Below are 13,891 nucleotides of genomic sequence, written 5' to 3'. Positions count from 1 at the left end.
ACGATCGTAAACGGCGGCACCAGGAGGATTCCGGTTCGGAGCCCAGCGACTACGAGGAGCAGAAGGAGGAGGAAGAAGCTCGGAAAGTGAAAAGCGGCATCCGGCAGCTTCGCCTCTTCAGCGCCGAGGAGTGCGCCAAGATCGAAGCTCGCATCGAGGATGTGGTGTCCCGGGCGGAGAAGGGGCTCTACAAGGAGCACACGGTCGATCGGGCGCCGCTGCGGAACAAATATTTTTTCGGGGAGGGCTACACCTACGGGTCTCAGCTGCAGAGACGAGGCCCCGGGCAGGAGCGCCTGTACCCACGGGGGGAGGTGGACGCCATCCCCGAGTGGGTGCATGACCTGGTGATCAGGAAGCTGGTGGAGCACCGGGTGATTCCCGAGGGTTTTGTGAACAGTGCCGTCATCAACGACTACCAGCCGGGGGGCTGCATTGTCTCCCACGTGGACCCCATCCATATCTTTGAGAGGCCCATCGTCTCCGTCTCCTTCTTCAGCGACTCGGCACTCTGCTTCGGGTGTAAATTCCAGTTCAAGCCCATCAGGGTCTCGGAGCCCGTTCTCTTCCTGCCGGTGAAGAGGGGAAGCGTCACGGTGCTCAGGTAACTCGCCCGCGGTGCGCGGACCTCCGCTAACGTGCCGGGGCTCGGTTGTGTAACGCTAATCACGAGGCACACGGATGCACAGCCCGGCAGCGGCTGGGGCTTGATCTCACCCTTGTGTAGGCGTGGAGGTTCTCGTTGGGGTGAAGGAAGGATCTGGGGGGGTCCTGCTGCTGTGGTGGAGGGGAATTTGGGGAGGTGATTGATTTTGGGGGGTTGTCCTCTCTGCAGGGCTCGAGGCGAGTCCTGGCGGGAGCGTGGCTGCTTGTGGAGCCGAGCTTTGCCATCGTTCCCGTAAACGGTTAAAATAACACATCGAGACACAAAATGGATCCTCTGCCCAAGAGCGGAGCAGCTGGTTGGGACGGGGCTCCTGGCTCTATTCTTAGCTTGGCCGGTGCCTACCCGACCTGACCTTAAGCGTGGAGAGGAGGTGTCAACGGCCTCGTCTTCCCAGTCCCTAAACTGGGAACGCTCAACCCTCCCCTGCCCGACGCTAGCGGGGAGCAGGGAGCGCAGAGCCCCGTGGGACTGTCACTTGGAAGCGCAGCGGGTCACTGGCACCAGAAAGGACTGGATGCGTGTTCTTGCTAGTGGGGAAAGGGCTGTGGAGGTGAAATGACCTGCCCAAGGTCACGCAGCCGGGTGGTGGTAAAGCTGGGATTGGCACTGGGAAACGCCTGCTTCCTAATCGCTGCTGCCTCCCGCGACGTGCCGGGCGGGCAGAGCAGGCAGGCGAGGGGACAGGCAGGGTGGGCGCAGGCTGGGCCGTATGGACCTGCTAGTGTCCGGATCTTGGGGAGAGCAGCTCGAAGCCCCACGCCCGGGGCTGCCCAACTCGGAGAGCACCCATCCCTCGTGTCCTGAAGGTCAGAGTGCTCCCAGCCCGGAGCAGGGATCACCCGTGCTGCCAGCAGTGCTCCGAGCTACCAGCTGTATCCTCGTTTGGGTTTGTTTTTTTTTTTTGGACTGGGGAAGGTCCAGGCTGGTTTTCAGGGCTCCTAGGCTGTAACACAATCTCCTGCTTTGGCTGTAAAGTGATCGCTGCAGGGTTCGGGAAGGAATTTCTTCACCCCCCCCCCCCAGACACACACGACCCAGCCTCGCACCGTTGACTAGTGCATCAATAATAAATGCTGAGATCTCACGTAGCTTTTATCTCGGAAAAGCTGCACAAACATTAACTAATCCTCGCCGTACCCTCTGCGTTAGGTAACTTCTGCGGATTAGCGAGGGATGAGGGAGGCTGCAGACGGAAGCGGGAACGGAAGCGGGAACAGCGCTGAGGACATTTTCTCGTTCTCTGGTGGATTGGCTGGGGCAGGGAGGGCGCGGGGAGGGGAGCAGAGGTCAGGGTGATTTTGTGAAGTGGGACCGAGGGACCACGTCCTGCCACATGTCCTTTTACCGCAGAGCAATCCCCGTCCCTGGGGATGGAGACTGATGGGTGCGAGGCAGCCCCTCCGCTCCTCTTGGACACAAGGAGGGAAACTTTCTACCTGAATTTTCCTGCTGGTGATACGAACCCCTGTGCTGCCTTTCCCAGGGGGACTTGGAGTAAATAGTTGTCCTTCCTTTCACAGCCAGAAGTCTTTTTTTTTTTTATTATTTTAAGGAAAGTGAGAGTTTTTTCTTGCTTAGAAGCATGCTGGCAGAGCTGTTAGTGCAGGGTCAGCCCGAACTCTTTCAGTCAAAGGCACCAGGAAAGCTCTCCTGGCCTTACGCCTGAAGGAGGATCAGGACTTTGCGGCGGGGGTTTGCAGGAGGAGGGAGAGATGCTTTTCTCTGCTGCAAGACCAGAGAATGATGTTTTCTTGTCCCAGACCCTCGCTCTGCCCCCAAAAACTGCTGGGAAGAGGTGCCTGTCTCAGGGCTCCTGGAATTGGAGCAGGGTGTCTCCCAGGCCTGTGCATTTGGGTTGTTGGCTGGCGTCACCTGGGTGCTGTGATGGGTTTATTAACGCAGCTGGAGTAATCGTAAAATCAAACTAAGATATCTTTTCCCTCCGAACAGAAGGGTTGCCTTCTGACCGATCCACCGCAGGCACTCACTAGCTTGATCCGCAGTTAGATGTTCTGCTTTCCAGCAAATAATAGACTGTAAAACTGGGATTATTTCAATTTTGGTACAGCAGTTAGCAGATACTTAGCACTCACTTAAGAGAGATTTTGCCAAAGTGATTGTTCTGTGATGATATGATCCTGGCCGGATGCAGATCCGTGCAGATCTCCTCCTCTCCCCTCTAACCCCAGCGATTTGGGAGGAGCAGGGAGGGGTGCAGACCGTTGGTAGGCTCTCAGGGGTGTATTTCCGAAATCCAGCCCTTGGTCGTGTTTAAGTCAACTCCCCAAACTTGGCTTTTTCTCCTGTGGGTAAACAGTTGCTGCAGGCAGTTGCCCTGGAGATAGGGAACCAGCGCAGATAGAAATGGCACACTCCTAACGGCTGCGATTTGAATATTGCTGGGTCAGTGGCTGCTGCTGGTGTGCTGCCTTCCTGGGGAAGCCAGGGGAGCTGCGTGTGTTTGGTTACCGTATGGAAATCCTGAGGATCTAAAGAAAGCTGTCGGATCTTTCTTTTTGCCCCGACATCGTTCTCTGGCTCTCCCCAGGTCGCCCGTGTCCTGTTCCTGCTCTCAGCAGCCTATTCCAGATTCTCCCAATTTTGTAACCACCTAGCCTGCAGGGAGTCTGCAGAGAGGCCTTCCCCACATCCCTCCCTTGACTTTATTTGCATACCCTGGAGCAGGCTGTGGTGTTTGCAAACACTGAACCCTCCTCAAACTCGCTGGAAAGTATTCGTATCTCAAGACACCGTGTCAGTGTTTGAAAGGTGGGTGGGAGGTTCTCCTGTACATCTCTGCCAGCAGGACAGAGGCTGAGCCACCCTGCGACCCACGGATGAGCCCTCTGCTCTTCCAGCGAGGCTCTTTTTCCTCTCCTTTGGCATCTGTGGTGAAGATTTGCCCTTGTAGGTGTTGACGTCTTGAAGATGACCTTCTCCTGTCCCCTCTTCTCCTGCGGCCCCAGGCGCGGGTGCTCCTGCAGGTCTGTCCTGCTGCCAGCCAGACTGAGAGGAAGCGGCAGCAGCACCTCGGGCTGTGCTGCTCTTCTCGAGCAGTCGGAGTTAAGTTGGATTTCAGTCCTGTGAGCCGTCAGCTGCCCATTGGGGGGCTGCTGGCTGGACCACATTTGTGGGTTTTCTTTTTTTTAAAAAAATAATTTGATAAGCATCAATCGAGAGAAGCAGTGGGGAGGAGAGGGAGGAAATTGCCTGTTCATCTGGGGAACACGTGCTTGGATAAATTGTTAGGCTGGAAAAAAGGGAGGGTGTTGGGGAGGTGCAGAGCCAGCTGGGGTGGGGGGGTCCCGGCCAGACCCCTGCGCCACACCACCATCGTAGGTGGCAAATCTTGGCATCCAGATGGCTTTGTTTAACTGCCGGGTGTAGCATCTTGGCACCGTGGTTGGAGATAGCGCAGTTGCAGTTAGCCAGGGGAAGGAATGACCAAAGGTAACATTTCGTAGGTTCTGAGAGCTCGTACGCCATACGGGCTTCCCTCTGCAGATGGTGAGCGCTCCAGGTTGTCTCCCCGCTGTTTGTAATAGTGGTGGAAACATCGTGATGTTTGTCTCTCCTGTTATTCCTGATGGTAGCATAATCGGAGCTGGCTGGAGTCTCTGGAGGATGAACCTGCTTTCTTCCCAGCTGGAGGAATCTCTCCGCAGCTGCCTGCATGAGATGCTTTTCCAGAAAAGTCTGATCCCTCCGAACAGACCGTTGGTGCAGAGGAAGTTCTGCATGTGCCAGGGGTGATGAGGCAAATAGATTTGTTCAAGCTCTGCTTGAACCGGTCGCTGTCACATCCGTGGTTTGTGGCAACAGCTTTCCTGAACCACAAGTAAAGCCGTGAGCTGCTCAAACCCTGCGGTGGGCTGGTGTGTGAGGTCCCTCTGCCTCGGAGCTGGCCTGGCTGTCGTCAACCCTGAGAAATATTTTCTCGTTAGAGACTCTGCGGAACTTCAGGGCCTCCTTTCTGGTGATGTTTGTACAAAAAAATTCTGCTTTCATCTCCATGTGTATCAGTTACGTTGTGGCTCTGCAGCAGCTCTTCTGGAGCTGAAAAAAAGACTTGAGAGGAATTTGGGGGGATAGAATACGAGAGGTGAGGTAGGAGGTGGGGTGTTAGCTGGGGGAGTGTGTGGATGGCATCTGCACCTCCCTGTGTTCATCCAGGAAAAGCTCCAGGCTGGACGCGTGATGCTGGGGTGTTCTCGTGGGCGGCAGTTTAGGGCTTTCCTTCCCAAGTTACCTCTTACCTCGTGCTTTGGGTTTGGTCTCTGGGTGAGAAATCTCCGGGTAAACCCTCGATATCGTTACGGGTGTTCTGTTCTAATGTCTGTCCCTTCTCCCATCATCACAATGCAGCATGGCTGGGCAGCGGGTGAGAAGTTCACGCTGGCACAAAGCAGAACAAGCGCTATGCAACTAAATAATCTTGTTCTTCCATTTCTCCACCTGTGCGAACCCCTTTGCTGGAGGGCCCTGCAGAGAGACACCATCCCTACATGTCATATGGTGCAAGCTGAGTTCTCCCACACCAGCATGGCACTGGGGCAGACTGGACTCGGGTGGGGTACTGGGTTGCTTTGGTGCTCCTGGGACACCATGTGCATCTGGGACTGCGAGCTCTGCCTGGCACCGCTCTGAAAGCATGCCGGAAAGTGAGTTCCTGCCTCGGGGGTGAGAACGAGTGGCCAGGCTGACATCTCATGGCGGGGAGAGCGCAGGTCTGGAAGCAGACCTTTTCCTCATGTTCAGGATGTTGCTGAGGATGTGCCGAGTTGAATGTCACTGTGGGTGATATTAATGAATTCTCTGGAGCTTGATGCAGAGATTGCTGGAACACAGTAGAGCACCATTATAAGCCCCTTCGTGTAACGCTGTCTTGTTCTGCGGTGCCCGGGAGGACGGAGGGATGGACATCACCCCTGTTTTAACTGATCAGGGTTTAGACTCTTAACTCTCTTCTCAAAGCAGTAAATCCATCGTTTCTCGGTGAGTGGGTGGGTTATCTAACCAGATAAAGGAAACTTGGTCCCGTCCCCAGAGAAGACGTGTGCACATGATCCGTTCTCTGCTCTGAGCGTCCTGAATAACCTGCAAGCCCATGACCCTGGACGGGCTCCTGGAGGGCCAAATGGCAGCAGCTTCGCAGTAAAGTCTTGTGGGGAGAGTGGGCTCAGAGAGTTCTGCTTCAGGTTAAAATAGTGTGGGGGTGTGCTAGCTTTGTGTGGTGTGAGCAGCCTTCACCCGAGTCCCTTCAGAGGTCTTCCTGTCCTTGCCAGCCGTTGCATAGAATCACAGAATGGTTTGGGTTGGAAGGGACGTTAAAGCCCATCCAATTCCACCCCCTGCCATGGGCAGGCACACCTCGCACTAGCCCAAGTTGCTCAAAGCCTCATCTAGCCTGGCCTTGAACCCCTCCAGGGATGGGGCATCCACAGCTTCTCTGGGCAACCTGGGCCACTGCCTCACCCCCCACACAGGAGAACATTTCTTCCTCAGATCTCATCTCAATCTCCCCTCCTTCAGTTCAAAACCGTTACCCATTGGCCTATCCCTGCACCCCCTGATCCAGAGCCCCCCTATCTCTCCTGTAGCCCCCTTTCAACACTGGAAGCTGCTGTAAGGTCTCCCCAGAGCCTTCTCTTCTCCAGGCTGCACACCCCCAACTCTTTCCTGTTGTTTCCTCCTTCCTGTAAGTCTAGCTCCCGTGTGCCTGGGGAATGGTGTTTAGAGGAGGAATTCCTGGTAGAAATTTGGAAATTATTGTCCAAACTGAGTTGTTGAGACTGGCATCTGCTTTCTGCTCCTGCATGTCATCTTTCTCACAGCAGCTTTTTGTTTTTGTTGTCAGTGGGTATGCAGCCGATGAAATTACACACTGTATTCGACCACAGGACATCAAGGAGAGAAGAGCTGTCATCATCCTTCGAAAGTAAGTGTTGAAGCCCTCTGGACAATAAGATAAACTTGAACGTGGTGTCATGATGTTTCCTGAAGTGCTTTTAAAGAAACACTTTAAAACTGCCTTGCTGGTTAATTTGCTGGCTCAATCTTACCTCTTGATTAGATATCACTCTGATGCTCGCTTGTGTCTTGCGTGACCCTTCGCTTCGCCAGTGGAAGTAGATGGCACGTGTTGCTGCAGAGTTGATCGCTGCTTGGCTCTGCACAGCGGTACTTCGTTGTAATGTCGGGATTTGCAAGTTCTGTTCATGTCTGAGGACCTGGCTTTCATTGGCTGCCTCGCTCCCAACAGCTGGGATTTGCAAGTCTTGTTTTGGGCTGTGTGTTCAGGTGTCTGATCAGATGATACCCATGTGCGTGAGTTACCTGGATGGTCCTTTGGAGGCGATGCTTACGATCAAGAATCTCCTATAAAGCAGATACAGTGTTCTTGGTAGCATGGCTTTCATTTCCTGGGGAGAGGGAGGAAGACACTGGCTTCAAAGCGAAACGGATGCGGTGAATTTAGCGATCAGTTTACAGAGCTTGTCCTTCAAGTCGGTGTTGGGAAGCCAAGCTCTGTAAGTTGCATGGCACGCTTCCTGTTCTAGAAGACATGCTGTCCCGGTCAGCTGATGGCATTTCATCAGCCAGTGTCTGTTCCTAAGCTCTTCAGAAAAGAGGGGAAGGGAAAAAAAAAGCCCCAAAGCAACTCCACCGCAATCTCCTCAGCATGACCTTTTTTTGTGCCTGGAAATGTCCTCTCTCATCAGTTCCTTCTACTAGGAGACCAAAAACTGTGACTGCCCCATGTTGACCCATGTTGATTGTGCCTTAGAAGGTGTTGGCAGTAATCCCACTGTCCAGAAATCTTTTTGCAGTGAAAACACACATGGTTTGAGTACTGTAAATCCAAACGAAAGCATGGGCATGAGGCAGGGCTGCAGGCTGGCATGAGACTAGCAGGGAAGGGGTCTAGCTGCAGACTTGCAGAGCCTTTGGACAGCTTAGTTTATTTCAAAACAAGTCTAGCAACCTTGTGAAGATATGGCACAAAGCCAGTGGAGCAGAGTTGGACATCTGGTTAGAGAGACCCGTGAAATGAAGGCAGGAAAAACAGCAGCCCTGAGGCGTTAGCCAGGCAAAATCAGGACAGACCCGAGGAGGCAGGATGAGATGTGGCAGCTGATAGAGTGGGATGAAAGAAAGATTAGAACCAAACCGCCTGATAGCTGGTTATTGCCACGTGGGGTTTAAGGCGAGAGGGTTGTGGTAAGAACTAAAAGGCTGTTAGGTTCATGTTGTTGGTTACTGCAGCCAACGAAAAGCAGCGTGAGTGCTGATGAGCACCAGTGGAAGGCATCTCCACACCCTGTAGCTGGTTTTTATTGGGCTTTGGGATGGAGCTGCCGCCACTCCTAGCCTATGGAGCAGTTCCCTAGAAAAGAGAGATTTGGCTAAATAAGCTCAAGCTGCCCAAGCTGGTGCAGATGTTTAACATACTTGTTTAAACTGACTCTACCTCATGCTTTCGCCAGCCTCTGTGAGCTAGGGGTGTTAGGTTATTTCAGTCTAGCCTGATTGTCCTCAACATGCAACCAGGCAAGCTGGCTGGCTGAGCTGTGCCCTGCTGACCCGATGCATCACTGCGGAGCAGACAAGGCCCGTTAGCTCCTGGCAGAGCCGTGTCGGCTGTGTTTGCTTAGCCACCCTTCTGTCTTTCCCTGATTTTAGGAGCCTGGTTCGCTTAGCGTTAGAGCAGAAGTGTCTCTGCCTGGTCACACGCAGACAGCCATGGGCTGACTTGACTGGCAGGCTGAATGAAACCACAGCACGAATTTTTTTTTTTTCTTCTGAGCAAAGTGGAAACCCCCTGGTAATTATTTTTGTGTAATCTCCGTAGAGTTTAGCAGCCCTGGTGAATACATGGCAATTGCCGGTTTGCCAAAGAGCATGCTCCGATTGCTGCCAAATAGAGCTTATTAATTGCTGTTTATCCCTTGTGACGGCGGCCGTCTCCTCGCAGAGTCCCGCGTGCACGCATGCATGCACAGCAGGGCTGCGGTGACCTTTGTCTGCGCTCGCATCCCCACAACATGTATTGCTGCAGCAAATGCCGTTGTTCCCTAGTCCTAGATCATGCGACTTTGTGCCGTTCTGAAATAGTGTGTTATGCAACCAGGAAAACAGCTCCTTCCGCTGGTAGCCTGCTAGCACAAGAGGGCAGCCAGTAGCCTCATAAAACTCCTCTTCCTCATCTTCATGGTGAGAATCAACCCTGAGCTTTCCAGCAGGATCGGATCAGTTGGGACATGGAGCGGTGTAAACTTTGCTGCAGCTAGGAGCTGGGATATTTGGCTCTGAATTGGCTGCCAGAGCCTGCTGGGCCCCAGACGTTTGAGTCTGGATCTGCTCTTGCCTCTACGCCGAGTGCGTGGTTCTAGAGATGGTTTTTGCTGGCAACGGCAGAAGAACAAAGCTGCACGAGCTGGAGGAGTGGCTGGGTTTTACAGAATGCTGGAGAGCAGCGTGGTTACCAAGTAGGTCATAAACACTTTGGCTCTGTAGTGTGATGATATTTACAGGGTTTCCTGCGTATCGATGTGCGGGGCTGCGGGGAGCCAGCAAGGTTTGGAAGTGGTTTGAGCGAGAGGCTTTAGGGGGGAGGAATGATGCTCCTAATTTCATGAGGTGCTGAAAGAGATCGGAGATAGAAATGAGACCTAGTGAAGCGGTCTTGCAAGTCGTTGTAGAGAGCTTATGCTGCTGTTTGTAAGCAGTTACATCAGGGAGTTTTTCTATTTAACTGGAACTTTGGTGGTAGTTTGCTCTCCGTTTCAGTATAGCCTCTCCCTGTACCTGCAGCTCGTACATGCATTGCTCTGTGGACGGAGAGGCCGTGGGTGGCGTTCCCTTGCCCTTCCTGTATATTTGGTGGTTTGTTTGTTTTAATTGCAGGCCTGTAGTTGCTGTTGTATTTGTCAGGTATTTAAACCACCTAACTTGTCCGGGGCAGGATCCACAATGCCTTTGGTGTTGTGACTGGACTGGGTCCAGTCCTGGAGCCAGGAACAGCTCAGGACAACAGTGGTGTGGACCAGTGCTGGCTTCAGCCTGGCAGCTGCCTGCGGAAGTGTTCCTTGTTTCTGGCATGCCGGGCAGGCGTGGGCTGCCATGCCCAGCTTCGTATGTGCTGGCCTGGCATCACCCTGGTTGACTGGAGAGGAAGCTTGGCAACTGGATGTGATTCCTGGAGGGAGTTTAGGTTGGGATTCTCCTGTGGAAACCTCCCTCAGGAGCTAAAGTTCAGCACTAGAGCAAGCAGTGATTCTCCCCTTTATTTCACCTACACCCCTTCTGTACTCACCCCTAATCCCAAGGCTGCAGCAGCAATATCAGGATGCCTTTCCTTCCGGGAAGTGGCTTGGATCCTCCTGAAACTGGCATTTCTGGAGCACCAGTACTGCCTTTAGTGTGTTTTGTCCATTCTTAGATGCAGCCCGTGTTTTGCAATAGGCTTTAGCAGTGCTTGTAAGTTGAGACTGGTACCTGTGCTGTGCTTGGAGACGGTGATAGTGCCGTGATAAGATGCTGTGCCGTCGAGTTTTCGTTTCTGCTGCCTCCCTCCATGTGTGCGTGGCTACAGCCGTGCCTGGGCCAGTGACAGTTCTGCTCTGGGATGAGCTGGGCTTGTTCTCCAGTGTAGCTTGAGCATGTGCTACTGGAGAGGATGCAGTGCAGCTTCTGTTCGCTAGACCTTCTCCTGACTCGTACTTCAACTCGTTCAACCTCTTAGTCAAGCTGAGAAACGCCTGACCTCACGAGCTCTTGAGACAGTCGGGAGTTTCCAGATAGAAGCAGTTATTACTGGTGTAGGTGATGATGAATTTCGCAGGACATCTCCCAGGTGGCTTAACTGGAGCTGCTAGTTATTGACGAGTCACTGGGATTTCACAGGATTTCACAGGGGCTCTAACACCTCTACTCTGTGTCCCGTAACTGGGACTGCGATGAGCCCAGCACTGTTCATGTTCACCTCATGACTACATATGTCCCTAAGCTTTCCTCGTCCCTCTAACCAAGGCAGCAAAGCTGCACGTACCAGGAAGCTGCAGCTTGTTTTGCTGTTGAGTGTAATAGTCCTGACCCCCTTCCTGAGCTGTGCGGCTGGGATTGAGGGTTGCGCTTCGGCACATCTAGGACAGATGTCTGCTGCAGCGTGCTCATGGTTCTGTACAAACTCCTTGCAAATTCTCTTCTCTTTAAATATTTGCAGAACAAGACTAGATGCACCTCGATTGGAAACAAAATCGCTGAGTAGCTCTGTGTTGCCACCAGGTTATAACTCTGACCGTCTGTCGGGAAACAACCGGGACCAGATCCTGAAACCAAAGCGGTCCCATCGCAAAGCGGATCCTGATGCTGCTCACAGGTAGGATGGTCTTTTGGATGGTATCTCTAGGTCAGTGTGTGTCTGAGGTTCCTGGATGCACAGCACACTTAAAAACATCCTAATTTGCACCTCCTGGCTTCTTCCTGTGGTGTGCAGATCTGTTCTATCAGAACGAGGTCCCTCATACGTTCCTCCTAGGCTGGCAGAGGCTAAGCTCTGGCTAAGCAGCTTACATTGTTTATCCTGTGAGTGGCATAATGAAGAAGCAATAGATTTGGCTGTCTCTTGATAATGCAGTCATTCAGAACAATAGTTTCCCTGCAGCTAATTATTTTTGACCTCTATTGCCAAGCAACCTGTGCAGCTGCCTTAAACTATATTATGAAACCAGGCTTGGGAGAGAAGGTGAGGTTTTGCTCTCTGGGAAAGGTGAAGGCCTTCTTGGGAAGCTTCTTAGATCTGTTTGGGTTCCAGAGCTGCATGTGAATGTTTTTTTTGTGTGTAACCAGACTGTGTGAATGTGTAAGCCTGACCTTCAGGGGAGCTCCTCGCTGAGGTTTCAAACAGCTTGAGCGCTGCAGCGAGGCTTCCCTCAAACACCACCTTGCTGTGTGTGAACATGCTGATAGCCGTGAGTGATCACTGCTCTGCCAGCTGTCGTGCAATGTTTCTGGTATTCTCCAATTCCGAAGCTTCCTGAGGATCGAGACAGCATTCTCTCATGTAAAAACCAAAAGTTGGCTTGGTCATGGGGCTCGGCTGCTGTGCGGTCCCAGCCCGTGTTTCAACCTGTCCTGGAGGGAAGAGGGTGGGGATGGCTTGTTTGTGAGCGGTGTTCATTCACCTGGAGTCGGGCTGGGAAGACAGGTGAAGAAGAGCAGCTAGGCTGCTAATGAAAGCTTACCTCTGAGCATGCAGTGGGCCGGTGTGTGATTAGAGAAGCGATCATGTAGGACAAATCTGCAGATCCGTGAGAGCTGTTTTTCAGCCCGATGTGACCTTATCAGGGTGGGGGGGCTTGCGTAGACTCCTGCAACAGATAGGAATAAAAAACATGTTTTTCTCTTACCTTGGCCTCAAAGACTCCAGTATGACACAGGTGAATAGCAGGGATACGAGATAGTGGTGTCTCTTAGAGGAGCTCAGCACTTGCCACCTAGGATGAAGTAAGTGGTCTGCGCAGCCCACCAGCCCAGTCCTGCTACAAAGTGATCGTAGGCGAGAATAGAGACAGATTTGCAGAAATAATGATTGCGCTGTGCTAATGTTTGAGAGAACTAGCGAAAGAACGAAGGAGTTTGGAGCTGTGGTTTGATCCTGCACCACAAGCACCCCAGCAGCTTAAAAGAAGAGTTCAGCTCTGTGCTGGGGGAGAGACAGCCGCCTCTGCCCAAGGGATGTTTCTTGGGGCCACAAGCTGCACTTAAAAAGAGGTGACTGGGCTGTTTCGAAGTGTTCCTGGTGGAGGTAAAGACCAAAACTTGCCCTGGGAAGGGGGAGGACTTGCACCATCAAAAGCCAAGTTCTCAGCTTCCCCACGGGAGGTGCAGCTTGGTGATCTGTTCCCACTCTGGGGCGAGCGATGCGGAAACGGTTGGTCATATCACTTAAAGTGTGTGAAACTGCAGACAGTGTCCGCAGAAGGGAATGCCTAAACCCTGTCCTGGATGTGCTCTCATTCCCTCTTTCTCTCTCTCCATAGGCCACGGATTCTAGAAATGGATAAAGAGGAAAACAGGCGCTCAGTCCTCTTACCGAAACATAGGAGACGGAGCAACTTCAGCTCCGAGAACTATTGGCGAAGGTCTTACGAGTACACGGAGGACTGTGACGAGGAAGAGGAGGACAGCAGCCCAGCCAGGAAAGTTAAAATGAGGCGACACTGAGGATTGCACTTTCCAGGCTCGTGGAGCTGATGAGATTGGCCTCCAGTCTGTGAAAACTTTCTCCTCCCTCTGGCTATCTTCCATCTAGCTTCAGTTTTGGGTTTTCCTTTCAGACTGAAGAGTAAACAGGAAGGATCTAGCGATTTGTTTTTATGAATGGAGGAATGCTGAGACATACATAAGGATGGAACATGTCCAGTGCACATGGTGTCCTGAGTCATGGGTCAAACGGGCATCTCTCCCTTAAGAAGCAGATAAAGTTATGCCAGGCTGTCTGTTGGGATTTCTTTTTGAAAACACCAAAAAGTTTAACTGTTTCGTTGCGCAAGATTCAAGAATTGTATTTTTGTTCTTTTGCTTTAACTTTCTTCCTTTCCAAATGTTCTAAATATGATGTTTGGCCCCAGGAGACTAAACTCTCTGTGGTGGCCTCGTATTCCTTTGCTTCACCAAAGGGCTCCTTGGTCTGCTTTTACCTGGTTGTTGTTGGGTTTGTTTTAAGGGTGCCCTGCAGTAACTGGAAGTTTGAAGCTTTGCAGACCCCTCTTACTGCGATTGATTTCAAAGGGTTTAGGACATTTTTGTTGCACTTTAGTACCAGTTTTAAATGATGTAGGTTTCTTTTCCAGTCCCTTTTCCCAAGCCAGCGTGGACTTACAGCCTTACATCCCTGTGCTGCCCTCTCCGAGAAGAATGGACTGAAGCTCTGGTTTCTCAGTGCTGCTCTGATCAGGGATATATTTTGGTTGAGGAGGGAGGAAATGTGGCTGGCTGCACTGTGGCTGGCCCAGCATTGACCCGAGGTCTGTGTCGGAGCCCCAGGGCTTCCGAGGGGTGATCGCATTGAGTACATGCTGCTGCCCAGAGCTGGAGATAGCAAAGAGGAGTAGGAGAGATGCTGTGCTTGTGAGGACACTTACCTCGGGACCCCCCAAGCAGAGCTGTTCTCCTATGCTTGGGGGGCTGGCTTTCGGCCCCCTGCCCCTCTTAGGCGGA

At 52.4% G+C, this 13,891-nt stretch overlaps 1 protein-coding gene across 1 annotated transcript; it reads left to right on the top strand.

Moving 5' to 3' along the window:
- Positions 1-5: 5 nt before the first annotated feature.
- On the top strand, positions 6-13,366 carry ALKBH5 (AlkB family member 5, RNA demethylase; the record flags this gene model as incomplete). The annotated part of the gene is made up of 4 exons (XM_010079823.1): positions 6-604; positions 6,525-6,605; positions 10,893-11,048; positions 12,712-13,366. Coding segments are annotated over 4 exons (1,020 nt in total), but the record flags the coding sequence as incomplete, so codon positions are not given.
- Between the last annotated feature and the right edge of the window lie 525 nt (positions 13,367-13,891).

The sequence above is a fragment of the Pterocles gutturalis genome, unplaced genomic scaffold, assembly GCF_000699245.1.
Source record: "Pterocles gutturalis isolate BGI_N339 unplaced genomic scaffold, ASM69924v1 scaffold27714, whole genome shotgun sequence".
In the NCBI taxonomy this organism is placed as follows: domain Eukaryota; kingdom Metazoa; phylum Chordata; class Aves; order Pterocliformes; family Pteroclidae; genus Pterocles; species Pterocles gutturalis.
This window is presented reverse-complemented; position numbering and strand designations above follow the sequence as displayed.